Raw genomic sequence first — 25,954 nt, 5'->3', positions numbered from 1 at the left:
TAATTACAGCGTCATATTATTCACACTGGCCCAGAAAAATACTTTTTACACATAAGCTTACACTGTGAAAGAAGCGGCTGTATGATGGTGGATAACCTGCATTCTCCTTCATACCTTAAATGTTATCAGCTGTCTGAAGGAATAATCGTGATAACGTAGCAGTGACGTGTTGAGTGATGCCTGAGACTGAAATTAAACAACCTGTTAAAAACACACCCCGTCTGAAGTTCGAGAGATGAGGCAGGGAGTGACTCATGAGAGAGGTTAGTGAGTTGCATTATGGGAAATGTATGCAGGATTTTTGAAGCTTGACCCATACGTCTCATCTCTGCTGATCTATTATTACCATCTCATTTGGAAGTGGAATACCCCTTTAAGTAGAACAAGTTTATTAAAAGTCATCTTTTTCTACACTGTCTATCAGTAGTGCATATTTAGTGTGTCGGTTTGTTCCGACTAAATCATGTTTACGCTGTGTTAAATATTTAAACCCAAACCTCTATGTTTTTTCATGACTGCCCCATTTAGTCGAGATATTTTAGATGCCTTGTGCATCATTTTACACACATTTTCCTAAATTTCTGGTATCTTTGGAAACTTTCTGAGCTCTACTCCAATTTAAAATGAAGTGGGTTTGGACTAAGTTTGGTTGCACGACATGACTTTGTAATGATTGTCAGACCAGAGTGAGTCAGTGAGGCTCCTGTTGTTCAGATAAAACATCTTCGCCTCTCAGCACTTTATGAAGCGTTTAGCTCCACCTTTTAAACAAAACCAAATGATGGGTAGAGTTGTGTTTTACATTCTCCCACTGGTATCCCATATCTGTTTTTCCAAGCAGACCAACAAGTGCACTTGAGCATCTGACTCCATAAAGTACACTTTGAACTTAGACACGAGGTCAGCACAGGTGTGTTCATTACCATAACAGAGAGGCACTCTGCAGCCGTGTGTTAAAGACCGTAATCACTTTGCCTTGACTTGCAGAATCTTCTGAAAACCATTACTGTGGTGGCTGATAACGTCCTCGAGTTCCCCGCTCAGCCCTCCACACACACACACACACACACACACACACACACACACTGTTAGCAGATTAACCACTCACACATTAATTAACACAATTACCTCCATGTGTGCCAGTCGTTGTCTTATCAACCTTTGTCAGGCCTTAAACTGTAAATTAATTAATATCCCCTCTCTTGTCATTTCTTAATTACCTCAATCCCAGCAGGAATTCTGGGAAATGTCTGTGTCAGCGGCTCTGTTTTGCGCACATTCTTGCTCTGACTGTGCTGCGAGCTCATTGGCTCATTAGACAGGATATGAAAACATGCTGCTCTCGCGCTGATGAGAGGTGGCGAAGGGTTGACATGATCTAAAAAGCGCCACTTCAGACGAGAATCTGAAGTGGCGCTTTCATCTCTGTGTTTTTCCTGCTGAAGGTGACACTCGACTTTGTTTAGAGAGCTGGATGTTCTGACAAATATTCAGCAGTTTGTTTTCGACTGCTCTGAGTTAAAAAGGAAGGAAGTGACACGATGCACATGAAGACTTTCAGGAGGCAATGAAAAGAGACAGCAGCAATTCAGATTTGTTTTTTACTGTTGGTCATCTTTGAGTTCAGGCAGTTGAAGACAGACTGGGTCACACTGCTCACGTCTTCTGGCCATCACTGCGGAGAAAAACACCAAACACGAGTTCGTGAGCAGCAATCTTAAAACCATCAAATCTTAAAAGAAATATATCCAAAGTGTGCTTCCATTAAGGTCCATTAAGGCATCTGCATTTGCATTAAAACTGCACAAACTCCGGCTGCTGATGAAGATCGCAAACGGCGACTAAATGGACCCTCAGGGCTGCCGTGTCAAGGTCAGATTTGGTGTTTTTAATATTAAATGAATTATTCCACAAAACAAACGGCTGTAGTCACACCTGCGCTTCATTTTCTTTGATCTGAAGCAAAGATAAAACAAAAATATTGTCTTTGCTGTATTTGTGGATTTGGTTTATTTAGATTCAAAAAGCCCAACAACACATCCAGGCTTGAAAGTTGGACCGATTTATTAATATGTCAGCATCCCCTTTAAAGATAAAGATGTAGCGTGAATCTGATTCCAGTCCATGTGAGTGTGATTGAACACTGCAGGCTTACTGTCTCCTGAAATTTTATTATTGACAAACAAATCGAATTTCTTAAATCTAATATTTAAGATGGATTTTATTTTTTACACATGAATCTCAGGCATGTTGCACAGTCTGTGTAAGTGTTTCCTGTTTATCTCCCTAATACCGATTGGACAACATTTCCACACCCGTGGGAACAGCTGGTGGTAAAGCTCTTCAAGTAGTCGGTCCTCATCATCTGGGAACATCTGGAGAGCATCTCGTGTCATCATCAAAAGCTCTCCAGTTAATGAGAAAACCTGAGGCGCCGCCCGTCGACTGGCTGTGAGTTTGAAAACATTAAAAACACCGTCTCCTGGTGTGTTTTGCACAAACACAGTCTCCAGCTCCTAACATGTCTGACAGGATGTGTTCTCTTCTAACCGACATTTAGGAATGTTGAATGAGTGGTGGAAGCCAAGTAATTCAGCTAATAACTAATTTACTTTTATTAATTTAATAAGTGGAAGTACTGTAATGCACTTCAAGAATGAAGTACAATTTCTATTTTATGATTTTATGACACTCACACAGGCCATTTCTCTGTAAAACAAGTTCTTTTACTTTTACTCCAAGTATATTTTCCTGATAATACTTCTGTGCTTTTACGAGAATAGATTGTTTTACTTGTACTCAAGTAATTTTTTTTGGTACAAAATTACTTCACTGTTAAATTTACTTAAGCAAAAGTAACATAATACTTCCTCTATACTTCATTCTCTGTAACCACAACGTCCTTCTTCAGAGAGGACAAACGGCTGGATTTTCATGCATCTTGCTGCAGGTTAGGATTAGAGTTTTTGGGTGGCTGTCAAGCTGCCACCCCATCTGGAGTAAATTCTTCTCACTTGTTCAAATAAACCAAAATGAAGAGAAAGGCATCAGTATTTTGCATAGAGGTGCCATTAAGCAGCTGGGCTTGGGCTTCCGTCACACCTTAACCTTCTGTCTTACCTGCTGAAGTCTGGCACAGCAGTGGAAGCGGACGTCATTGAGGGTGGAGTCATCAAGGGCATACTGGTATTCCTCCATCTTGGTCTCGATGCCACAGATCCCTCCGTCGACGCACTCCTGGCTCCAGTGGCCGTACTCTCCCCAGTCCATGCCGGGCCCCTCCAGCGTCGGGCTGCTGCTGCAGCGGAACTTGATGTTGTTCACGGCTGTGTCGTCACCGAACATACCTTGATGGGGCTCCACGCGAATCTGGAAGGAGGTGAGCACACCTCTGGGGCAGTACAGGGGCTGGGACCAGTCACCGAAGCTGGACAGGAGGGCAGGAAATATGTTAGAGATGGGGTACAAAAAAAAAAAAGATTCAAGGTGAGGACTGGAAAAGGTGGAAGAACGTCAAGACATTTTAACATCTGAACACGTGGTTTGCAATCCAGGCAGAAGGAAAGTATTCTATTGATAATTTTGTTGCGGAAATACACTTATTAAATACTGGCAGTGGTGGAACCTTCAAATAAAATTGGGCATGCAGGTGCTGCTGACCTACTATTCATTTATTGTGACAAAGGAAGTTTACATGTGGGTAATATTAGATTTCATACACTTCAGAATGATTGCTGAACTGTGGCTGCACCTCATTGGCCCTTTTGAAAGGGTATCTTAATAGAAAGTGCACCACTGTGGGCTACTTACTAGCCAGTGTGGGATTCAATGGAGTACAGGAAGCTTCTGTCCTCTTCCTTGGCGCAAATGAGGCGGATCCCGTTCAGAGCCGTGTCATCCACCCCGTACTGATTAGACTCCACCTGAGGAAACAGGAAACAGTTCCTAGAAACAGTAACAACTCTGGCCAAACCAGTTCATGTGCAAATTTGGTGTGAAAGTTCCCACCAAACACAGATGTAAAACAAAAGCAGGCACCCTCTTTGGAACAATTAAAATGCTTTTGAGGTCAGGAGTCAGCGTCTTTACCCTGACACTGAAGCCGACAGCAAAGAACTTGTCGGGACACATCTCAGGCCAGGTCCAGTTCCCAAACCTCTCTCCATTGTTTACAGTGAGCAGAGATCTGTACTCTCTGTTGTTAAAGGCCACACCAGCGCGCTGAAGAAAGTTTTTCTCCCCACAGAGGCCACCAGAGAACAGACCCAGCAGGGCCACAAAGGTGAGCAGACTTGCCATTTTGACAGCTGTGAGTCAGTGCTTCACTCTGAAATGCCAACTAACAAGTACCGACTGTACGGGCTCAGAGCTCTTATAGCTTCCCAGTCAATTCCAAAATAGGCCACTCGTATCAGGATGGATCATTTACAGAGTGCTGTGGGAATGAACAGCTGCTACGGGAGAAAATAAGGTTTTTCTGCATGACCTTAAGAGGTGTAGGATCTCTGCTGAGCTTCTAAGAATCCGTTCATTGTTTACATTGCAACATGCAGTGAATCAGATTTTTTATAATGATTATGAATTAACATTTCTACATCGCCAGCCAGTAGAAAATCCACAAGTGCCTGCTATATTTACAGGCATGATCCAGAATATTAGTTCAGCAGCAGCAGAACCTTTAAAGTTCGGAGGTCTGGTAATCAAATGTTCCAAGGATTGCTGTTGTCCAAGTTTAATAACTTACAGACTGAGAGGTGCGGTTCCAGTAAAAAGAGATAAGTAGGAACTGTGGAAACGGTTTATTTTGTCTCGCCCAGACATGCTCAGACATCACACTGTATCACTGTTGTCAGATACAAACTGAGAAAGCCCTTTTATTTCACTGAAATAAGGAAAACAGCCTCATACTCTGATAAGGATGTCACTGACAAAACCATCGCTGTATTCACACACCCATCATCACACGCAAACATGAAACGCATAATAGTAATACAATACAATTTTTTTTCCATTATCTACTTGTATTGGACAATAAATGCTGAGAATGCTAAGCTTGCTAAACACTTTCACTTTTAAACATGTCACATTTAACCCATCCTTAGTTGAACACACATGCAGCACCCAGCAAAAATTACATGCAGTGAAACACACAGGAGCAGTGGGCTGTAACTATCAGGCGTCTGGGGAGCAAATTGGGGGCTAAGTGCCGTGCTCAAGGGCTCATCAGCCACCTGCCCATCTGGTGGGGGAATCGAACCGGCAACCCTCCGATAGCAAGCCGCTTCTCCAACCTCCGGGCCAGTAACGTGTCGAACGAGTTATGACGGGGGCAGCAAAAGAGAAAACACCTGTTTGGGTCATTCTGCAGGTAAACTGATATGCAATATGTCAGTCAAGTCCTTGGTTGACAAAAAATGATAATCAACTTGTCACATGGCCACATCCAGAAGCCAGTTGTCATCTTCCCACGATGCTGTTTTCTCTTCCCGCTGTAGGTCGGTCAGCAGCCTGTTGACAAGGACTGTTCTCTTTTTTGTCACCTGTAGGACTTTATTTTATAAAGTCCAATAAGAGTCCAATTATTCAGCTGAGCTTAATCGTATTTTTCATTTTAGTGCCAAGACTGCCCTCTCATAAAAGCTCTATAATTCTGAAAGACGTCTCGGAGATGTTTGTCCTTGTCTACCTAATGGGCTGAAGTCAAATCTGAAACATGAAAAGAAAAGAAACCCGATGACACGTTATACTTCATAATTAAAGTACAACAATTTTCACAGTCTGGTGTCTGTCAGCATCTCTAACAAAACACGGAACAAAAGAAAGGCGCGTGGCGACGTGCACACACCTCTGTTTCCACCAGTAGTAAACTGCTCCACCAGCAGCCGCAGTGAAGCCGATGAAGAAGAAGATGATTCCCACCATCTTCTTCAGGTGCTTAGCATCCAGTGCATCAGCATCTACAGTAAATGAGAGAAACAATGACAGTGACATTAATCTGCTCACAGATCCTGTAGTAGATCAGCACTTCGGTACTTCTTATCCAATCCCGATCCAAGGTCAGGAATCAAATAAACTGACATGAAGATAAAGTTTGCACCATCTGAAAGTGAGCCTTGTGGCCAAAAACACATTTAGAAATAGCTCAAATGTCTAATAATATCTCAATAATCCTTTATTTCTCCATACACACAATTATTAAAATAAATTAGCCGCTGGAATGATGTCTAGTCTAATTGACTTAATTTAAATTAAAGTGTAAAATAACTCAGTTCCTCATCGTAGACACACACTGTGACACACACTTGTATTGACAACTGTGGGCCTAAGTTAGGTTTTCTTTTCCGTTACACACAGCAGAAGAAAATCCATTCACATGTGCAAAGGAATTCCCATCAGATGAAGCTTTAGCGGACGTATCTGTCGCCCAGACGGTGTATGTAACGAGTCAGATGGTAGATATCTGAACTCTCAGACGGCAGGTGTGGTAAATTGAGATTATATTCCCTGGTTCAAAGCAGAGGTTGGAAAACGGTGAAGAAATCTTAAAAGAAAACAGGCAGGAAGCCAAACAAGACAGACAGCTGAAACTCTTTGGCTGCTGGGGCAGGCATGAAGTATGGCTGCTATGCGGAATAATGAAGAACTGAGGGGGTCAGGTGAAAAGGTAGCTGTGGAGGAGGACACCCAGGGACACCTGCTGGACAGGGAGAGAACGGGTTTAGAGGTTTAGAAAGTCCTACATGAACGCATGGCCTCGGGGGAAGTGAGACTCACAAAAGAACACTTTGCAACCCACCACCTTCCCACCATCAGCCATCATGTTGCCTTCTGTCACGTCAAAGTTATTTTGATTACAAGTTTCCACCTTATAAATAGCATTCACATCAAAGAGTGAAAACTTTGATAGGTCTGACTTGCAGTTTAATAACACAGGAGCGCCTGAAAGCCAAGCTAACCAAGTCAGCCCAAGTCCATCATCATCCATCATTATAATTAAACCCTAATTTAATGAATATATTGTTAACCTGTCAGTATTTTTAACCCTGACAGCCAGCTCTGTAATCACACAAGCTTTTTCAGTTACAGATGATGTGAATGCATGTCACTAACATGGGAATCTTTTCCTCCTCTAACACTCTGGCTGTTGTCCTTTTTCTTATCCTCACAGGTCTGCATTATAAGAAAATGCTGGAGTCTAATTGTCAAGGAACTGAACCGCATAAGTATCCAAATGTCATTCATCTTTAGCCGGTATATCCTTAGGTAAAACGTTAAAAACAGAGGCATTAACTGGCTAATGAAAATGTGTCAGCTGTATTACAAATTTCTGTCCCGCTGTCCCCATCTGCACTGTTTTCAAATGATCTCTCTCTGCTTCAATTACAAAAAGCCCAAGAGCGTGTGTTTATGGCCAAGTGCAAGTCTGAACAGGAAACCTCCACACACACACACACACACACACACACACACAGCAGTGGATGCTCTCTTATGCTGTTTGTCTTGAATTGTCCACAGCACTCATCAAACTCTGTTTATGCTTCCTCTTTCAGACTAGTCCTCACCCCAGTCCACCTCCAGGCTCCCGTGCAGGCTGCTGTGGTTCACCCTGCAGCTCACCCTCTCCCCTCGTTGGGGTGTGAACTCCAGGTAAGACTGAAGCTGGAAGCTCCAGTCCCCGTTGGCCAGGACATCTGTTGACGACACATCGGTGGTGACCTCCACCCCGTCTCTCAGCCAGCTCACCGTCACATCCTGAGGGAAAAAACCCCGAGCACTGCACTCGAGCATGGACTGCTCCCCGTAGGCAGCTGGCTTGGTCTGACGGATCTTGACAATCGGAGGCACTGGAGTGTAGAAATGATTAGAGCACGAAATTAGCTAAATGAGCTGCTGGATGTAGAGCCTGCTTTAAGGCAGAGTGCAGAGGAGAGAGTCATGGGTTTTCTTCAAGCCATAATTAAAGAATTGGGAGAGAGCAGTTGTTTCCCTTTTCCAATCAAGCAAATTAAGCTAATGTAGTGGCATTGTTAGCTGTTTAATATCCCGATTCATAATCTCCCTCAGCTTCACAGAAACCTACCTTTTCTATCCAATGTGCTCTTTCTGAACAACCTCGCATTGTATCTGCAAAGAGTCTCCACTTGTTGTCTTCTTTCCCGCATTTTCCAAACCTGGCTGTTATAATGGTCCGCATTCCTTATGCCCACTTCTCCATAGCCAACATACTTCCCAACCCGGGAGTCATACAAGGTGTAAATCTTCTGGTTAAATACGTTTTTCACGAAGAAAACCATGTCTGTGATGTTGTCGTCATACACGCAGTCGGCAATCATCTGACACACATACCCACCTGGAACAGACAGAAAATCAGTTAGCAGCAGCAACTGGCAGTAAAATCAATCATTTGTTTTACTGCACGTTTGCTGAACAGCATCATTTGTTTTGTCATATTTCAAAGTGTTTTGCGAAAACATTAAACTTTGCGGCCTCGCTGTCTTCATGTCAGTCTGTCGGTCGGCTCACCGCTTGGCTCCAGGTTGAAATATCTCAGCATCTACTGGATGGATGAAATCTGGTGCAAATTTTCGTGGTGGATGAAGTCCAAGTGATCTTCTCACTTTTCTTCTGAGGCCACCACGAGGTTCAGATTTGTGGTTTTTGGTGAAATGTCGTAACAACTGTTGTAATTACTGATGAAGCTTGCGTTTCATGCTTGGTGAGACCATAATGGCAAACAGCTATTTGCTATGTAAAGATAAAGTTGAGTGATGATGTCCTGGACAAAGAATTGACGTCATACTTGGTGTGTGTGTGTGTGTTTGTGTGTGTGTTGTAGTTTGATCTTCTCTGTTTTGGACGGCGTCCTCCTGGTTGATGTCCATTGACAACATGGCAACCTGGTAAGAAACTTTCTCATAGCTAAACAGCTCACCCCTTTCGTAAATTTTCTGAAGACATTTAAGGTTAAAGACTTGGCTGTGCAGTAACAGAATCTTGACTAATATCTGATCCATACTGTAATATGATCTGAGTTTAGTCATCACTGCTTTGATGCTTCCTTCCTGTTTGGCCATCTTCACTGAGTAAACGACACCCGCACTGAGTCTGGTCTCAGATTTTGGTACTCCAGTACAATAAAGTGGCAGTGAAAGTACCATATTTCACCGTTAACTCAGGTCATATGAATTTTGAGGTGTGATGCTGTAAGCTAAGCTAACTTTGTGAAAGGAGAAGTTTTCTTCTTATCAGATTTCCTATATTGGTTTTGCCTGTCATGTCTTGGCACATTTTTTAAAGATTTTCCTCGTATCACATTTCTTTGTGCAACTACCAGAAATCATGACTATAGAGGAGGCCACACGAGTGAGTCATATTAAGTTTAAACAACTGACTAACGCGTAAGCTTTTCTTATTTGAGTTTCTGATGATCACAAATACATCAAAATAATGTGAGTATAAGCACGCAAGTATAAGCACCATTAAATCCATTTTACAGCAGAATTTTTGTGATGCATTGTCAGATGTTTAAACAATTATAGATAGTGTATGTTAATGAAAGACAAAGTAACACGGGAATGCAGAAGTCAACCTACCTGATGGTGTAGTGCAGAGTAAAACAGCAGTGATTGTGAGTTTGTACAGAAAATGAAGTCCCGTCATCTCTTCAACAGTAAAACAAACAAACTACAGTTTAAAGTTTACCACTTGCTGCATGCAAACACAGTTAATCAAGTTCAAAAACTAAACTGCATCCTGTTTTCTCGTAAAATAAATGACGCAGATGCAGATGCGAGGGCAGTGCTGAACTGAACAGGTCTGTCAGGTTTTGCCGTGGCTCAGGTTTCGCTGTCGCACTCAAAAGTTTTTAAGAGGAATTAATTTTCTACACCACAGTCAAGTGTAAATGGTTATTAATGGGATACTCAGCATCGGTATTTCTGTATTTGTTCTTTCTGCTTTGTGATTTCAACCCAACAGCAGTCTTAACCTCACTTACTTCCCAGGTGTGATTTGTTTGTGCTCGCCAGTGAAAAATGTCGAATCACAGCTGCACAATTTCAGCTTCTGGGATCTCATATTCATCCATCACAGGCTCCACACGCTTCCATATTAAAATGTGGCAGCTATCTTATCAGTCACTGTGAGAATAATTAGATTCAGGCCCGAGCCAAATAAACACACCACAGAACAGAAGCAATTTGAAGCTTTGCCATTCTGTGCCAGTATTAAAACACGAGCAAGCTGCCATGACAAATATTATTTACTGATAGTTTGTGTCAGGCAGTGACTGCGGACCCGCAGGCTGCCCAAAGGCTGAGTCTGTGCTGCGATAATCGATGGTGACTCCATGTATCTGCCAGTGATCGCACAGGCTGTCGTGATGAAGGTTTAACGGACGCACACGCATCAGCGTCATGGAAATGTTCTTCTTAATTTCACTGTTTTGCACATAGGCTACTTCCATGCAGCACAACTTCAAGGAACAGACACTTTCAGCTTCCCTTTATTTGCTTTATTTGTATGTGACAAACACAATAAGTTAAAAATCTGTAGGTGTGCTACTGCAAAACGTGAGTAAAGCCTCTGCATTCTTTTATATATATTAATAGAAAAATAAATACATGCTAGTGTAAAACGAATGATGGCTATCTGCGTCATCAGTTGATAATCTCAGCTCTCGCTCTCTCCAGTTTCTGCTCTTTATGCTAAGCCAAACTATTGTTTTTACTGGTATTATTTATAGCTCAGGTTTAGGTTCAGTTCTGTTGCACAGATGGGGGAAAAACAGGCACAGGCCACAGAAAACACTGCAGGTGTGAAAACAATAAAACTGTGATGGGGAGAGAAAGAAATCTCACATCATCTCACAAATCACAAAGGAAAAAAGATGACAACAATCACACGTCTGACATCGAAATTCAGGTGTTTGTCGTGATGTTTGCTACGTCTGACATAGCTTGTTGGCTTTCCTGATCAACCAGAGTCCTGTGACGAGTCCGATCAGCCCCACGATCACACCACAAACACACACTGCCGTCTCCACAATGATGCAACTACCAGAAATCATGACTATAGAGGAGGCCACACGAGTGAGTCATATTAAGTTTAAACAACTGACTAACGCGTAAGCTTTTCTTATTTGAGTTTCTGATGATCACAAATACATCAAAATAATGTGAGTATAAGCACGCAAGTATAAGCACCATTAAATCCATTTTACAGCAGAATTTTTGTGATGCATTGTCAGATGTTTAAACAATTATAGATAGTGTATGTTAATGAAAGACAAAGTAACACGGGAATGCAGAAGTCAACCTACCTGATGGTGTAGTGCAGAGTAAAACAGCAGTGATTGTGAGTTTGTACAGAAAATGAAGTCCCGTCATCTCTTCAACAGTAAAACAAACAAACTACAGTTTAAAGTTTACCACTTGCTGCATGCAAACACAGTTAATCAAGTTCAAAAACTAAACTGCATCCTGTTTTCTCGTAAAATAAATGACGCAGATGCAGATGCGAGGGCAGTGCTGAACTGAACAGGTCTGTCAGGTTTTGCCGTGGCTCAGGTTTCGCTGTCGCACTCAAAAGTTTTTAAGAGGAATTAATTTTCTACACCACAGTCAAGTGTAAATGGTTATTAATGGGATACTCAGCATCGGTATTTCTGTATTTGTTCTTTCTGCTTTGTGATTTCAACCCAACAGCAGTCTTAACCTCACTTACTTCCCAGGTGTGATTTGTTTGTGCTCGCCAGTGAAAAATGTCGAATCACAGCTGCACAATTTCAGCTTCTGGGATCTCATATTCATCCATCACAGGCTCCACACGCTTCCATATTAAAATGTGGCAGCTATCTTATCAGTCACTGTGAGAATAATTAGATTCAGGCCCGAGCCAAATAAACACACCACAGAACAGAAGCAATTTGAAGCTTTGCCATTCTGTGCCAGTATTAAAACACGAGCAAGCTGCCATGACAAATATTATTTACTGATAGTTTGTGTCAGGCAGTGACTGCGGACCCGCAGGCTGCCCAAAGGCTGAGTCTGTGCTGCGATAATCGATGGTGACTCCATGTATCTGCCAGTGATCGCACAGGCTGTCGTGATGAAGGTTTAACGGACGCACACGCATCAGCGTCATGGAAATGTTCTTCTTAATTTCACTGTTTTGCACATAGGCTACTTCCATGCAGCACAACTTCAAGGAACAGACACTTTCAGCTTCCCTTTATTTGCTTTATTTGTATGTGACAAACACAATAAGTTAAAAATCTGTAGGTGTGCTACTGCAAAACGTGAGTAAAGCCTCTGCATTCTTTTATATATATTAATAGAAAAATAAATACATGCTAGTGTAAAACGAATGATGGCTATCTGCGTCATCAGTTGATAATCTCAGCTCTCGCTCTCTCCAGTTTCTGCTCTTTATGCTAAGCCAAACTATTGTTTTTACTGGTATTATTTATAGCTCAGGTTTAGGTTCAGTTCTGTTGCACAGATGGGGGAAAAACAGGCACAGGCCACAGAAAACACTGCAGGTGTGAAAACAATAAAACTGTGATGGGGAGAGAAAGAAATCTCACATCATCTCACAAATCACAAAGGAAAAAAGATGACAACAATCACACGTCTGACATCGAAATTCAGGTGTTTGTCGTGATGTTTGCTACGTCTGACATAGCTTGTTGGCTTTCCTGATCAACCAGAGTCCTGTGACGAGTCCGATCAGCCCCACGATCACACCACAAACACACACTGCCGTCTCCACAACCTGCCCATCTGGGTGCGCTTCAACTTCTGTGGGAAAAACACACACACATTCAGACAGATGCATGAGAGTTTTGCTGACGTGAGCTTTTAAAAGTTGATATCAACCTTTACTGGGCCAATAATGTCCTGCCAAATAGGCTATCGCTGACTGATGTTTAATATTTAACAAAAATCCTACTTTACAATCTCTAGCCTGAATGTCTAAAGCTCCACTTCATACTACAGATGCATTTAACTTCACTTGTTAATTAAAAAATGTAGCTAAAAAATAATAATAATAATAATAAATGTCAACCTCCTGGTGGCGCTGCAGGATGGCTGACTGACATACCCCAGAACTTGTTGAGCGGCATCCTCAGGCTGATGTGGTCCACGCTGCAGGAGTAGATGTCGCCCTGCTGCGGAGTGAAGTCCAGGTAGGACGAGATGCGGAAGCTGAAGTCGCTGTTGGAGTAGTACTGAGTCTGACTGACCTCCGTCTCCTCCACCAGCTGCCCGTTCTTGGTCCAGGTGATTTGGATGTCAGGCGGATGGAAGTTGTTGACAAAGCAGATGAGGGTGTTGGGGACGGCAAGTTCTACCTCCTGCTTGGGGTAGATCATCGAGGTGGGACTGGCTGCACACGGATGGATTGATGTTTGACAGAGAAAGCTAAAGTAAGTTTTAAGTAAGGCCATGTTGCCAAGTTCTTGCTCAAGGGGGGAATGTTGGGTTCTCTATATTACAATTTAATTAAAGAGTTTGGTCTAGACCTGCTCTAATTGGAAATGACCTTCAACAAACTGTTGCCACTAAGTTGCAAGCATAGCATAGCATTGTCCAAAATGTCTTGGTATGCTGAAGCATTCAGATTTCACTTCACTGGAGGTCAGGGTTCGAGCCCAACCCCTGAAGAGGCCCCATACAGAGGTGTGTCTGGATACTTTTGTCTGTTTTTTAAAAACCAGCATATTCACCCAGAGCAGTTAGTTGAATATGTTTGGAAATTTCTAAAAGGAACATGCAGCAGTGAGAAAAACATCACGTTCGCTGGCACATTTGCAAGTTGTCACAAGTTGTGATTTTTAAGTTGTTACAGGAAACTTGTTAGCCAACAGTTTCTTATTTACAAATAAAGCAGTTACGAAGCTTTTTAGCTGCCGAATGCTCCACCAGTTAGTTGCTAAGAGAGCAGAGAGAGTAAAGCTGCAGATTGTGGTGATACTTCTCTCTGGGTGTAATCACTACGAGTGGCGCATCTCACGCCGTCGCTTTGTTTCCACATCAAAAGCTGTCACTGAAAGTGGCTCAGGAAGGTTCTCTACATGCAACCTTGTTGGTGGGTCACTTGCCAAGTTATGTGCTTTGGCTTCAGGCATCTGCCACCTGGCATGAGGAACACACCAGGTCTCATGCTAATCAGTGGAAGCTCTCCAGCGGCAGAGTTAAACGATAAACAGTGACAGATGCTTTAACCTGCACTGACAACACGTGCTTTAGTGTGGCCTACACATAGAGAGGTTGATTGCACCTGACTTTGCTGGCACCTGTTCTTCTCTCAAGAACACACAACAGATCACGCCTCATTAATTCGTGTTTAACACTATTGTTTCATTTTGACTTTTTGTTCTCCACTGGAATCTGGTTTGAGTTCTGGAAAGCTGAACCCAGCGGTGCGACTCCTGTCCTTTAACAGTTTGTACTTGCAGCTTCAGAGCATCAGACTTGGATCTTCTGATCGACCATTCAATCCTGGCATCAGACTGATGGAAAGTAGTAAGTACATTTACTCAAGTTTTACTCAACTTTTTTCTGCTGCTCCACTACATTTCAAAGGGAACTTTTGTTTATTTCAGTCTACTATGTAGGTGATGGTGATTTTGTAGATTTTACATTACAAAAAAAAACATGATAATTTTATAGAATTCAGTGATTCAGAGACATGTTTATAAGTACTCGTATTACCAGTAAAAGCTGAGTGCTTCAGCTGCCTCACCTAGCACTGGAGGATCACTTTCTGCCTTTGTGTACCGTGGGATGTTGTAGTGGCAGGTACCCACGGACAAGTACGTGTCCCGAGCCAGTCCAGGATCAGGCGTCCACTGCTGTGCAAACTCCGGCAGACGCTCGACTACCTGATAGGTGACGGGGTCAACGTAGAGGAGCTGATCGCCGTCATATTCAATATCATACTGGCCGTCGCCCAGCACGTCTCTTTGACAGAAGGTCAAAAAGCGAAGCAAGTGTTTCCCTGCAGTTTCTTTGAAAAGATTGCAGACGTATTACATGTCGTCAAAGCTTCTACTCACTTTGGACAGTTTTTAAAACCTGTAACAAGCCATAATGATTTCTTTTCTACAGCTGTTAACTGGAACACTTTTTATAGTGCAGAATTTTTCCTAAACAAGTTATTGTACATATTTATGATCACAATCTGATGGTACGTCTTGAATGGCCAAAATATTTATCATGCCTTTCTTAACATACTGCACACTGAAATTACTTTTCACCACTTTCTTTGTTTTGATCAAGATTTTGCATGTGAGAAAAACACAAACTCCCAATGCCTCCCAACTATCACCGATAATGTACTTTTACCAAAACTTACCAAGACTGCATTTTACAAGACAAATAACCAGTAGAACTTGGAACAGATTCATCACCGTGCTGCACTTCAGGTCCAGCCCAACACCAAACTGAGCTGGTTTCACAGCCTGCAGTTTGTTCCTTGATAACTTCCTTATAACACAAACCAATCATTGCCGGTAAGTCAGTGACAACAACGTTTCCACTTTTAAAAACACTGGAGATGTAACTCAGATTTTAACCGAGTAATTGCTGCCATCTAGTGGCAGACAGCCATGTGGACAATGGGCACACCTGTTCCTTTTTTAAGTGTACAAAGCTATGGGTTGCCCCATTACACCTACACAACATATTGCAATTCAATATTAATTTATATAGCAATCGAGTACAAAAAAAACAACAGGTAATTTGTGCTCCTTACTGTCAGTTTGAAGACAATGGTTATTTTGATCTTGATTAATCTGCTGATTAGATTTGATTTGACAGTTCTAGTGGCAAACGGTCAATTCAAATCAAAACCAACTCCAAATGTTCTGATTGGAAATTAAGTTATTTTAAAAACTGGACCCACAGAATATTTTTGCTTGACAAATGTCATCCGAGACAAAACTCAAACCTCTTTCTACAGAAGAGAATATTTTAATAAACACACTCGCCAAAGGAAAGGTACGCTTCTGAGAAGCAACAACCTGCTCGACCAGAGGCAGCAATGCTCACATGAACGCTCTTCAGAAACAACTAAGACAGTTAAGTGGAATGAGAAACAACAGCAGGTAAAAAACAGGAAAGGGGACAACTGAACAAATAAAAGACTGAACAGCAGAGATTCAATAGTTTGTGCAACAGCAAATACAGTTTGAGCATATACAAGCATATATTCTTCCACTGAACATTCAACAACAGCTTTAGCTATGCATGGACTATGAGGATTTTCTGGTCTCTTTGTATTTTAAGATTAGCTTTATTTATAATTCAGTCCAACACCAATTGTTCTACTAAGTGCCGAGCAGCCAAAAGATTTCTTTAAAAAAAAAAAAAAAAAACCTTCACGGCGTTTTCAAGTGCAATACCTCACGCGTTAAGAAGATTTATGTGGAAATCAGAAACCTGCACTGCGTCACATGACGTTCAGCAGCCTGCGTTCAGCTCTTAAGCTAACAGATGCACACTTCAGTTACAGTTTGAGGTAATGACGAGGAATGTCGAGAACAACGCTCCACAGTGAGGACTGATCTCAAAATACTAAACACGTTACTACAGCTAGTGTTACAAGACTAGTGCGTCTCCAACAGTGCGGCCGATACCAACTGAACGAGAACCCAATTTCAGACTTTGTATGTAATGTAATGTCATTTCTATGCCGTCCCTACCGTCTAAACCTACCTGGTACTTTGTTTTCAAAAAAACAAAAACTATAGGCTGTAAAACAGACTGAGATTTAAGCTGCAAGAACAATGTCTGTAAACATAAATGATGCAGAAGTGAAAGTCAAACCAACTTCAAATTTTGACCTGAAAACGGCAGACACTACAGGCTTGTTATCATTTCCTGCTCAACAGCTCTCGGACCTGTGAACCAGAGCAGGGATCTTGGAGCTCCTTAAAAATATGGGATTGTTCCAATATTTACAATCTGGATGATTAAGGCTGAGTCTCGGGGTTGGTCTAAAACGAAGTGTGGCAGAAGGCCTGATGTTAGAGAAAAGCAAGGCTTGTGACCAACAGTTGCTCGCTCAAATTCCAGTAATGTTTTCAAGGACATCTGAGTAAAGGAAAACAAATAAATAAACACTTTTCCATTTCCTCACCACAGAGGACACAGCGTAAGGCCAGCCAAAGCAGATCTGGAGTAAGGCTCATCTTTGCACATCTTTTTTTATTACTCCGCTTCCCTCTTTGGGTGGGGGGTGGGATCATCATAAAATTCTTCTTTATAAAAGAAACATAAATTTGTACAAGTATTTACAAAGTGGAGGAAGGGGGAAACCAAGGCATTTAGTGTTTGGGTTCTATGACAATTCACAGAGACGTTGATTCACATCTCTCAGTCCCACATTCAAAACATTTTAGGAATCCACTTGGAGGGTGGGTTTTTTTGTTTTTTCTTTTGCCATGGTCTCTTCATATCTCAGCCCACTACTGTTTCAGGGTGTAAGGTGTCCTGGGCCAGCCCAAGTCCCTGAGTTATTAGTGTTTTCTCTCTCAGCCAGCGCTAAGGATCTCAACCAGAGTCTGAATCACTGGTGTCTGAAGAGGAGGAGGAGGAGGACGACGATGATGAGTCAGAGCTGGAGCTGCTGCCGCTGAGGCGTGAGGGCTGGGTGTGAGTCTCTACAGCGCTGGGCTTCTCCACTGTGGAGGGAACAGTAAGTAAATACGTAAGACCGACTCTGGAAAATATTTTGTGAAAGAAAATCAGTATAGTATTATATTGTATATATAGAAGAAATGGTTTATCTAAATCTCATAAGCAACATGAGGTGCAAAATGGGGATGCATGAGCTCACCTTTAGGTTTCGTGGGTTTCTTGACAGAATTGAGCTGCCCACTGACATCTTGCAGCCTCCTCTCCAGCTCCCTCCTCTTCTCCAGAGTCAGCTCCTCTTTAGACTTGCCAATGCTGCCTTTCTTTGCTGCTGTACACGAACAGATGAGAACAGCTGTTACAGGCCTGAAGTGCACACAGTATTCCAGTGACCTGTGTTTCAGTGGATATGAGCTGCACTCTGCGGTTGTGGAACATGAGGGCTTTCTCACACGAAGTCTGGGTGCCCATACACCCACATGACTCAGTCGAAAAAGACACCATCTTTGGGGAAAAAATTATTCTTATTACTAATTATTATTAGTTTTAGGCACATGTCCCATCTGCTAACACTGAGAGTAAGACGTGGCCGCAGTAAACCACCAGGGGGGCGATAGAGATGCTTAGACTTCACCTCTGGGGGAGCTGTTACAGTGTTGTGTCATGTCTCAACCGTCTGCCATGATAATGTGTTTAACATGTTTTTTGTTTTGTATAGTTGTCTCCATTGCACATTTAATCCTATGCGTGTTACCCTTTTAAAATTTAAAAAGCAAAATTACAAACTGGCCAGCTGCTGTGCTTTACAGAAGTGCTTTGAGTTGCACGACTTGATGGTGGGAAAGTCGGTTTTTAAGTGGTGTTGAAATGATGGAGCTAACCAATCACAGTGAAATTCATTGTAGGTGCAAAAGTCTTCACCCAAGTTATGTGCCGTCCCCAAAATTGACCTTACAGACAGCTGCTTCACATGCTAACCATTAACTGCTCTTGTAAATGTCCCCCAGGGATCAATAAAGTATTTCTGATTCAACATACAACAGCTTATTTCACCAAGATCTGCTGGTATTTGCTTGATGGAGGTTTCATTCACCTTGTTCACCGTATGGCTTACGGGGCTTCTTCCTCAAACAGGTCATGACGTAGCGCTCCAGCTCTTTCAGTGTTGACGGCTTGAGCGTTTCAAAGTCAATCTCGATCTCCTCGGGGTTGGTGTCCCTCAGCGAAGGTTCCCGGGACTGAATGATGTGGACCACACGACCCAGCTTCTCCCCCGGCAACTTGTTGATGTCAAGGCTCAGCTGACGCTTCTCGTCATACGACATGGGCACAATCTCCTCCTCTTCCTCCGAGTCATAGTGAGGAAGCATGGAAGTGGCCACTGGGGGATAGAAGGGCTTCTTTGTGGTCCTGCAGAATCAAGAGGAAGAGGTACAGTCTTATCATCAGATGCTTGATATTCAAAAAAGGTATTTAAAGATACAAAATGATGTATACTGTATATTGTGAAGCTTTAAAAACGCCACACAGATGTGAAGAGGAGAGATTAGGTAATTATTTTACTAACTTGCTGTTCTTGTTACTCTTCTTTCCCTGGCCTTTCTTGGCCTGGGAGCCACCTGCTCTGGCGGACTTGGTTTTCAGCACCTTGCCAGGCATTTTCCATTCCTCAGAGCCAGCTCTACTTCTGCCACCCCGACTTCGTTTCTCCAGCTTCTTCTTTTTCTTCTTCTCCTTTTTGTCTTTCTTCTCCTTCTTTTTCTTGGGCTTCACGATGGGACCTTGGGAGAGGGCAGCCAGCTGCTCATGCATTGCTCGGAGCTATTTAAAGAGTTACATTTGAATTAAAGAAAAAAAAAAGTCATTGTGAAAATTGATTCTGCTTGAAATTTGTCGTAATCAAGAAGAGACAGCTGGATAAGCAATTGGGCTTACTTGTGTGCACACCTGGTCCTGCAACTCAGCCAAGCGATGTGCTCGCTCTTCCTCGCTGTCCGAGTTGGGGCTGCTCTCGCTCTCTTCGCTCTCACTGCTGGGCTCGCTCTCAGACGTGGAGGAAGATGAGGACGAGGAAGAGGAAGAAGAGGAGGACGAGGATGTCGGATGCCCACTCATTGACATGGCTGTGTGATCTATATGGGGTTCATCTGGCATCTTGGCAAAACGGAACTCAAACACATCCTGAGGTACAAACAAAAAGCACAAAACACCAAATCAACAAGTACAAAGAGTTTCCTCGCAGGATGCTGCACTTTCAACTTCAGTCTGATTATCTGAACTACAACTCTGCGGCCGGGCTCACCTGCAGCTTCCGTGCCATGCTCACAACATCGTGGTCGGGCGGGTTGTACTTGTAGCAGTTGGAGAACATGAGTCTGACATCGCTGGCAAACTGTTGAGCATCTCTGTATTCACGACAGTCAATCTTCCTCTGTCGAGTTAGGCAAAGACAAATTTAGTGCTTCAACTGAAATTTTTGGAAGTTTATTTTCAAATTTTTCAAATGTTTCCTTTTTTTTATTTCTAATATACTTTAATAACTGAGTATTTTCAATTTATATAATAATACATTTGTGTGTTTGAGTGTTTCTCTGTTAATCATCACAGTGTAGTACATTAAAAAAAGAACATTCTAACATTAAAAGATCTGAAACTTAACATACTTTACTACACTATACTACTTTACTACAAAATCATATTACAAGTCACCTTGATAGTGCTGAGGTCCATGGGACACTTAATGATATCGTGATAGTCATGAAGTCCCAGTGCAGCTGCGTCCACAGGTGTGTAGAAAGGCCAGGCGTACGCAGCATGTTTCTTGGACAGCATTTCCTTCAGCAGTCCACTACAGTACCTCAGCTGAGGACTTAGCTTGCTCTTCCTCGAGGGTTGAGGCTGGACAGAATCAGGCAAGTCCTTCTTGGGAGGTTTGATGGGGCGTCCGCTGCCCACTCTGCGTCCAGTGCCTGCCATCATGGGCTGAAGCAGCACAGGGCCTCCAGGGCTCCTGACTAGCCCCATCCCAGGCGGGGTCTCCATGCTCATGCCCCCCATGGAGGAGATGGTGTGCATGGAGGTGTCATGGACTTGGCCTCCATGGCCGCCATGGCCTCCTTTCCCCAAGCCCACCATATGCGTTGCTCCTGACATGCCCACAGTCAAGCCCATGGTGGAGGGGGTGGTGGTGTCTGCCTTACGTTTCACACCTTTTTTCTAGAAATAGAGAGGTTGGAACTATGATCAGAACATTATGGCTTTACTGTAATCTTCATGACACTGCAGTTCAAGACTGGATTTCAAAGGAATATGACTGCACAGCAGCTCTTGTTGGAAAGGCTAATGTTTAGCCTCTGGGCAAAAGAAAACAATTTTCTCACATCCAGCTTTCCACAGGCATTTAATGCCAATTGACATATCAGTATTATGTTTTTGTATATACCTTGGTTGTGGGCTGGGTAGGAGGCAGGCCCATGATGTTGGCCGGAGGCAGGCTTTTGGTCAGCACAGTCTGGGGAGAGTTGGCCAGCATGGACTCCCCAGTGTCCGAGGAAGATGGAGAGTATGCTGACTGGGACACTGCTGGCACCTGCTGAGCCCTTGAGGCTGAGAGATGCAGTATATTCAACATCAGTTAAAGGACTCCAGAACGACAGGCGACTAAAGTTTGAAAAGCTTGGAGGAAGCCTACTATCACTCCAGATGTGTGGCTTTTTAAGACAACTGCTGCACCGTAATTAATTTGCAAAGAGAATGCTGACACCAGATGTACTGTACATTAGACTAAGAATGTGTCCAATTTGTGTAGTTTCTAGTGGGGGTTCTGGTAAAGTTAAAAAAAAACAAAAACAACCAAGCAAACAATTTCATTCAAATTCCAAAACATTCTGTCACAAACTCACCGGATTTGCGACCTCTTCCCCTGCTGTTTTTGCTTCGGGGAGCTGGAGGAGGCAGCTCAACTTCCTCTTGCGGCATCTGGGCCACCTTTTGGAGGAAGATCTTCTCCAAGGACTGGGCCATCAGCACGATGTCATCTGTTGGCTAGTGAAACAAAAAAAAATGTACATATTACCACGCTAAAATAAAAATAAATGCCGTTATTGAGATAGACTTCAATTAAAACCTAACAATTTTATTTGCGCTTTAATGATTAGCTGATCAATCGGCATGCCAAGCAATGAAAACATCAATACTTAATATGCCAAAGATACTTGCTCGACACAACTTCACAAATGCTTGCAAATTATTCTAAGATTTGTCTTTGTTTTTTAAATGGATGAAATGTTATCAAAAGTAAATAACAGTGATAAAAGGGTGAAACTAAACATCAGAGAGCTTTTGTTTTGTCGATGTTAAGCCAGAATGTTTTGGGGATTCTCAACAATTTAGGCATCCTTTGCCAAGACGCTTGACTTAGACACACAAAGCCTGATGAAGACAGACGAGACAATGACACCGTGCAGTTTACTTCTCCAGAGCTGAAATCTGATTTTTAAAAATAATCTGGTAATGGATCTAAATGTTCTAAAGGCAGCACCGTGTTTCTCAAGACTTGGATGCTGATGTCATTTGTTTAAGTTGTCCACCTGATATTTTCATTTTCCCTCTGAGAGGATTTGCTCTAGCACAAGTACAGCATATGCACAGCAGCGCATGCTCAGCTGGAAAGCATAGTAGTGTATCCCAGACCTGTTTGCAAAGCTTTTGTTGAATCTTTTCTCTTGAGAAATGAAGAAAAGGTTTAAATTTGACCTTTTTCACAATGTTAAAACTATCTTTGATCTGCAGCTGGGCCTGAATCTCCACTAAAATTAATGACTTTGTTAGGTCGGTTTAAACAACAAAGAGTGCAAAAGCTCCAGCTAATATTATCACAACATAATAATCAGTGGAGCCATCTTATCGAGGAAAGAGTAACAGAGAGATCAGAAAGGACAAAAACACGATGGATCAAGATGATTCTTTTACCTTTTAACCTACCTTGTTGTAGATGTAGCAGTTGGTGAACATTGTGTTGAAGTCCTGTATGCACTCACTTGCACTCCGGTAGAAGTTGTTTTCCAGACGCTTTTTGATGGTCCCCATGTCCATGGGCTGTTTGATTATTTTATGATAATCCTGAAAAGGACAGAACAGAAGAGTGGGACATGCATGAAGATTCTATGAAAAATAAAACTACAACTTGGGGAATATGCTGAACATTGCAAATTAACAAAATTTAACAGAAGGAGCTTCTAGTAAGGGATTTGTACTTCAACATCTGAGCCTAGGCACCAACATGAGCTGCAGAAAAATAAAGAAAAGTCGAAATTTAAGTTAAAGTCTCTTTGTCGAAGCTCACCGGTAGGTTAAGCCTGTAGGCGTCCACAGGCTCGTGGAAAGGCCAGGCAAAGTGATGCCTCCACAGAGACTTCATTAGAGTCCTCTGGAGAAACTGCAGCTGGTTGGTCATACGACCTGGTCGGCTGGGGTCCTTCACTGGGGGCTGTGGTGGGACAGGAGGTCCCTGGGGCATCGTGTGTGGCAGGGATGGACTCTCAAAGTCCTCATACAGCAAGGAGGGCTTGCGAATACGTTTGCCCGAGCTGGTGTGCTGGTCCATCCCACCGCCGGACAACCCGACCAGAGAACTGGGGAGGGGGGGGAGAACCTGTTAGTGAAGGAACCTACACATCTAAGCTGAATGTGCTGAATGACATTCGCCACCCTTACTGATGCAACCACTGATTCATCGATTAGCTATCCGCTCCCATGAGCACATACGCTAATGGAAAATCTGCTGAAGTCAAAAAGCGCAGCCTATACATGCTTCATTCATGTATCCCATGACCAGTTGGGGGTCAGCATACCATTATCAAAGGAACTAGGCCTCTATCGGTACACTGCTACTTTTAGCACAGTCATAGCAACTGCCATTGCACGAACCCTCACAACTAAAAAAAAACAAACATTCACTTATAGACCCCCAAATCTATGTGATTTATTAATCACACTTACCAAGATCCGCAGAAATGTAAGAAACATCTTGAATCATGGGAAAAATAGCACTGCCATGATATTTAAAATAACGCGAGTAAGCTTACATCATTTTTACTTCTTGACACTCACCATTCCCAATGAGATAGTTATATTCTATACATTTAGTTTACAGGCACATTTCTGAAAAATAACCTTTTTTCCCCACATTGTAAGGTTGCATAAAACTGCTGCACCACATCTTGACAGTTTTTGCTTTGAAATGCTTTGATATTTATTGTAAAGCAAAACCACAAAAACAAAGACACAATCCTATGATACAAAAGATAAATACTTTTATATGTTAGTCTTTCTTTTAAAAAAAATAGGCCATAATAAGCATATTGGTTCAAATGCGCACACTGGTCTTTTCTGTATGAAATTTGTGGGCTCTGGTTTCATCCCATTTACAAAGAAACGACTGTCACAAACACTCCTGCCAAACCCCTTGACTGAGGCACTGTGTTCTCAGTATTTGAGCTGGTTCCTGAGCACTGCAGCTGCCCACCACTCGTACAGTTACAATGAAGAATGGACAAAGTCCCCAATATGAATTAATAGAATTAAGAAAAAGAAATGAAGGCCTTGCAGATCTCTGAATGCCCTACCACTCACAGGCATCTCCAGCCTCTGCTGTGGCTCAGCACACCATGTCCTGATCAGATGAGGCCACCAAGTCAACACCATCATCCCTGCTTTACCTCCCTCTAAGCAAAGCACATGAACCAGATTTAGAAGAAGTTAAATCTCACCCCAGAGTTCAGGACTCACATCTGCCCCACTGACACAAACTGCGGCAAAGCCTGCGAGCTGATTTCCTACATCAGAGTCCCAGCAACACTAAGAACGGCTGAACCGCGTTAATGTTGAGAAAAACATGAGCCACTGCGTACTGAATACTTTACAATATAAACTTCCACTCACACATATTTAAGCCACTGAGCTCACTAATGAGGCTTATGCACAACCAAAAAGTGTCCACACGGTGATTAAGAAAAGACAGATTAAAAAACACAAAATACATGCTTTGCATTGGAAAAAAAAATACAGTCAAATACAACACAACTGTTTCACCCTGCATTCAGCCAACCGCCATTAACGCTACTATTCACAAAATGCAGCTTTCAGAGCGTCTTTATTATATCAAAACAATGAAAAGTGAGAGTCTTGGATTTACGACCGAACAGCTGGTGAACGCGTGGTTTGGACGCCCCGCCCTCGCTGTTTGTAAACACTGTCTCACAATGACAGGAACGAATGACGGACAGATATTTTCTTTTAAAAAAGAGAAAACAAACACTTTACATAACGACGCGCAACAAAAGCGTTAACATGTCTTATGTCGCCGGTCATTTTACCAAACTACAATTTACAGACGTTTGTTCACCTGCACAGAAGCTATGAGCTGGAAGCTAACGATGAGCTAACAGAGTGCAAGCTAGCGTTACTGGACACCCACCAACAAATCTAATGGTTCAGTCAGGGCTGCTATTATTTCTTTATTAGTAAATGGGCTGTGTTAGAAGTATGTAGGAAACTGTATGCATTGCCAGCTATCTCACATGAAAGTCATGCAAACTACAAGATTAGAGCTAGCAGTGTGCAATGAATGAACCAACTGAGAGAAAGCCGGCGGGGGAGCAGCCGGTGGGGATGCAGTCTGTCTGCCTTCTTTGCACCAGATCACTGGTAGTGAAGCTAAAAGAAAGAGCTAGTCTCCGAGTGCAATTTCGCTCTAATTTATTAGACGTTAAGCAAGTTATAATATAAAAATCTGAAGCAAAAGGGAGATGAATCATCCTCTCTTAAGGCAACAGTTCGCTGACAAGCTAGCGCTGTTATTGGGAGGCTAACGGTAACAGTAACGTAGCTAACGTTTGACTATGACATTTAACGTTAATGTCCATCTTCACTGGCTCTTCAATGCCGACAAAACCTCCTACGTGCAAGCAGGCATCAATCAAAATTACTGCGGACTTTACCTGTCGTGAGGCGGGTTGACGGCCGCTTCCATCGGGCTGAAGGCGGAGTGTTATTACAATCCAATTTTCCACCGCTGTTGACGCTGCACTTTCACTAAAACACCACCGAGTAACTCCGCAATGAAATGGCGCCTAAACGCTTCCGCTTCATCCTATATAAACCCACCGCGTGGCAGTAACGCGTATTTCCTGTCATGGACGGGCTAATTCTGCGATCTTATTGGCTGTAATGAGACGTCTGTCAAGCAGAACACACGCCCAGCACTCTCTGGTCGGTACATCTTGTTCTGTGTCATGTTTTGGTACAATTGA

At 42.7% G+C, this 25,954-nt stretch overlaps 4 protein-coding genes across 9 annotated transcripts; all 4 read right to left on the bottom strand.

Moving 5' to 3' along the window:
• Positions 1–1,587: 1,587 nt before the first annotated feature.
• LOC124065410 (vitelline membrane outer layer protein 1 homolog) lies at positions 1,588–4,366 on the bottom strand. Its single transcript, XM_046400795.1, has 4 exons — positions 4,090–4,366; positions 3,811–3,923; positions 3,121–3,427; positions 1,588–1,675 (listed from the first exon to the last, which is right to left on the bottom strand). The coding sequence occupies exons 1-4, from the start codon at positions 4,297–4,299 to the stop codon at positions 1,673–1,675; spliced, it is 633 nt and encodes a 210-aa protein (XP_046256751.1). The 5' UTR covers positions 4,300–4,366; the 3' UTR covers positions 1,588–1,672.
• A 418-nt stretch (positions 4,367–4,784) lies between these two features.
• On the bottom strand, positions 4,785–11,536 carry LOC124065408 (beta-2-microglobulin-like). Of its 3 annotated transcripts, XM_046400791.1 has the most exons (6): positions 11,321–11,536; positions 9,594–9,662; positions 8,081–8,350; positions 7,563–7,844; positions 5,846–5,957; positions 4,785–5,706 (listed from the first exon to the last, which is right to left on the bottom strand). In XM_046400791.1, exons 1-6 carry the CDS (start codon positions 11,385–11,387, stop codon positions 5,643–5,645), a joined length of 864 nt encoding a protein of 287 aa, XP_046256747.1. In that variant the 5' UTR covers positions 11,388–11,536; the 3' UTR covers positions 4,785–5,642. The 3 variants fall into 3 exon arrangements, with proteins under 3 accessions (XP_046256747.1, XP_046256749.1, XP_046256748.1); XM_046400793.1 differs by lacking the exon at positions 8,081–8,350; XM_046400792.1 differs by lacking the exon at positions 9,594–9,662.
• A 677-nt stretch (positions 11,537–12,213) lies between these two features.
• LOC124065409 (H-2 class II histocompatibility antigen, A-U alpha chain-like) lies at positions 12,214–15,617 on the bottom strand. The gene is made up of 4 exons (XM_046400794.1): positions 15,361–15,617; positions 14,749–15,012; positions 13,105–13,389; positions 12,214–12,800 (listed from the first exon to the last, which is right to left on the bottom strand). The coding sequence occupies exons 1-4, from the start codon at positions 15,410–15,412 to the stop codon at positions 12,670–12,672; spliced, it is 732 nt and encodes a 243-aa protein (XP_046256750.1). The 5' UTR covers positions 15,413–15,617; the 3' UTR covers positions 12,214–12,669.
• A 340-nt stretch (positions 15,618–15,957) lies between these two features.
• Positions 15,958–25,800, bottom strand: brd2b (bromodomain containing 2b). Of its 4 annotated transcripts, none has more exons than XM_046400778.1 (12): positions 25,643–25,800; positions 22,987–23,275; positions 22,626–22,763; positions 21,545–21,686; positions 21,085–21,248; positions 20,352–20,858; positions 19,945–20,073; positions 19,578–19,823; positions 19,210–19,463; positions 18,736–19,052; positions 17,845–17,973; positions 15,958–17,689 (listed from the first exon to the last, which is right to left on the bottom strand). In XM_046400778.1, exons 1-12 carry the CDS (start codon positions 25,672–25,674, stop codon positions 17,559–17,561), a joined length of 2,478 nt encoding a protein of 825 aa, XP_046256734.1. In that variant the 5' UTR covers positions 25,675–25,800; the 3' UTR covers positions 15,958–17,558. The 4 variants fall into 4 exon arrangements, with proteins under 4 accessions (XP_046256734.1, XP_046256735.1, XP_046256736.1 ...); XM_046400779.1 differs by having other exon boundaries at positions 17,845–17,970; XM_046400780.1 differs by having other exon boundaries at positions 19,590–19,823.
• Between the last annotated feature and the right edge of the window lie 154 nt (positions 25,801–25,954).

The sequence above is a fragment of the Scatophagus argus genome, chromosome 9 (genome assembly GCF_020382885.2).
Source record: "Scatophagus argus isolate fScaArg1 chromosome 9, fScaArg1.pri, whole genome shotgun sequence".
Taxonomy (NCBI): Eukaryota; Metazoa; Chordata; class Actinopteri; family Scatophagidae; genus Scatophagus; species Scatophagus argus.
This window is presented reverse-complemented; position numbering and strand designations above follow the sequence as displayed.

What these genes read in the sequence shown, in the direction of transcription:
- LOC124065409 (XM_046400794.1), bottom strand. Translation starts at nt 15,412, where the DNA reads ATGAATCTGTTCCAAGTTCTACTGGTTATTTGTCTTGTAAAATGCAGT. An exon ending in AAGTGATCCTCCAGTGCTAG is followed by an intron (nt 13,390 to 14,748) that starts GTGAGGCAGCTG and finishes ATCCGTGTGCAG; the next exon opens with CCAGTCCCACCTCGATGATC. An exon ending in GCCGCTCAACAAGTTCTGGG is followed by an intron (nt 12,801 to 13,104) that starts GTATGTCAGTCA and finishes TTTTTCCCACAG; the next exon opens with AAGTTGAAGCGCACCCAGAT.
- LOC124065410 (XM_046400795.1), bottom strand. Translation starts at nt 4,299, where the DNA reads ATGGCAAGTCTGCTCACCTTTGTGGCCCTGCTGGGTCTGTTCTCTGGT. An exon ending in CTGTCGGCTTCAGTGTCAGG is followed by an intron (nt 3,924 to 4,089) that starts GTAAAGACGCTG and finishes CTGTTTCCTCAG; the next exon opens with GTGGAGTCTAATCAGTACGG. An exon ending in ATTGAATCCCACACTGGCTA is followed by an intron (nt 3,428 to 3,810) that starts GTAAGTAGCCCA and finishes CCTCCTGTCCAG; the next exon opens with CTTCGGTGACTGGTCCCAGC.
- brd2b (XM_046400778.1), bottom strand. Translation starts at nt 25,674, where the DNA reads ATGGAAGCGGCCGTCAACCCGCCTCACGACAG. An exon ending in CCTACAGGCTTAACCTACCG is followed by an intron (nt 22,764 to 22,986) that starts GTGAGCTTCGAC and finishes TGTCCTTTTCAG; the next exon opens with GATTATCATAAAATAATCAA. An exon ending in TGGACCTCAGCACTATCAAG is followed by an intron (nt 20,074 to 20,351) that starts GTGACTTGTAAT and finishes CTAACTCGACAG; the next exon opens with AGGAAGATTGACTGTCGTGA.
- LOC124065408 (XM_046400791.1), bottom strand. Translation starts at nt 11,387, where the DNA reads ATGACGGGACTTCATTTTCTGTACAAACTCACAATCACTGCTGTTTTA. An exon ending in ACTCTGCACTACACCATCAG is followed by an intron (nt 9,663 to 11,320) that starts GTAGGTTGACTT and finishes TTACTGTTGAAG; the next exon opens with AGATGACGGGACTTCATTTT. An exon ending in TACTACTGGTGGAAACAGAG is followed by an intron (nt 5,707 to 5,845) that starts GTGTGTGCACGT and finishes TTCATGTTTCAG; the next exon opens with ATTTGACTTCAGCCCATTAG.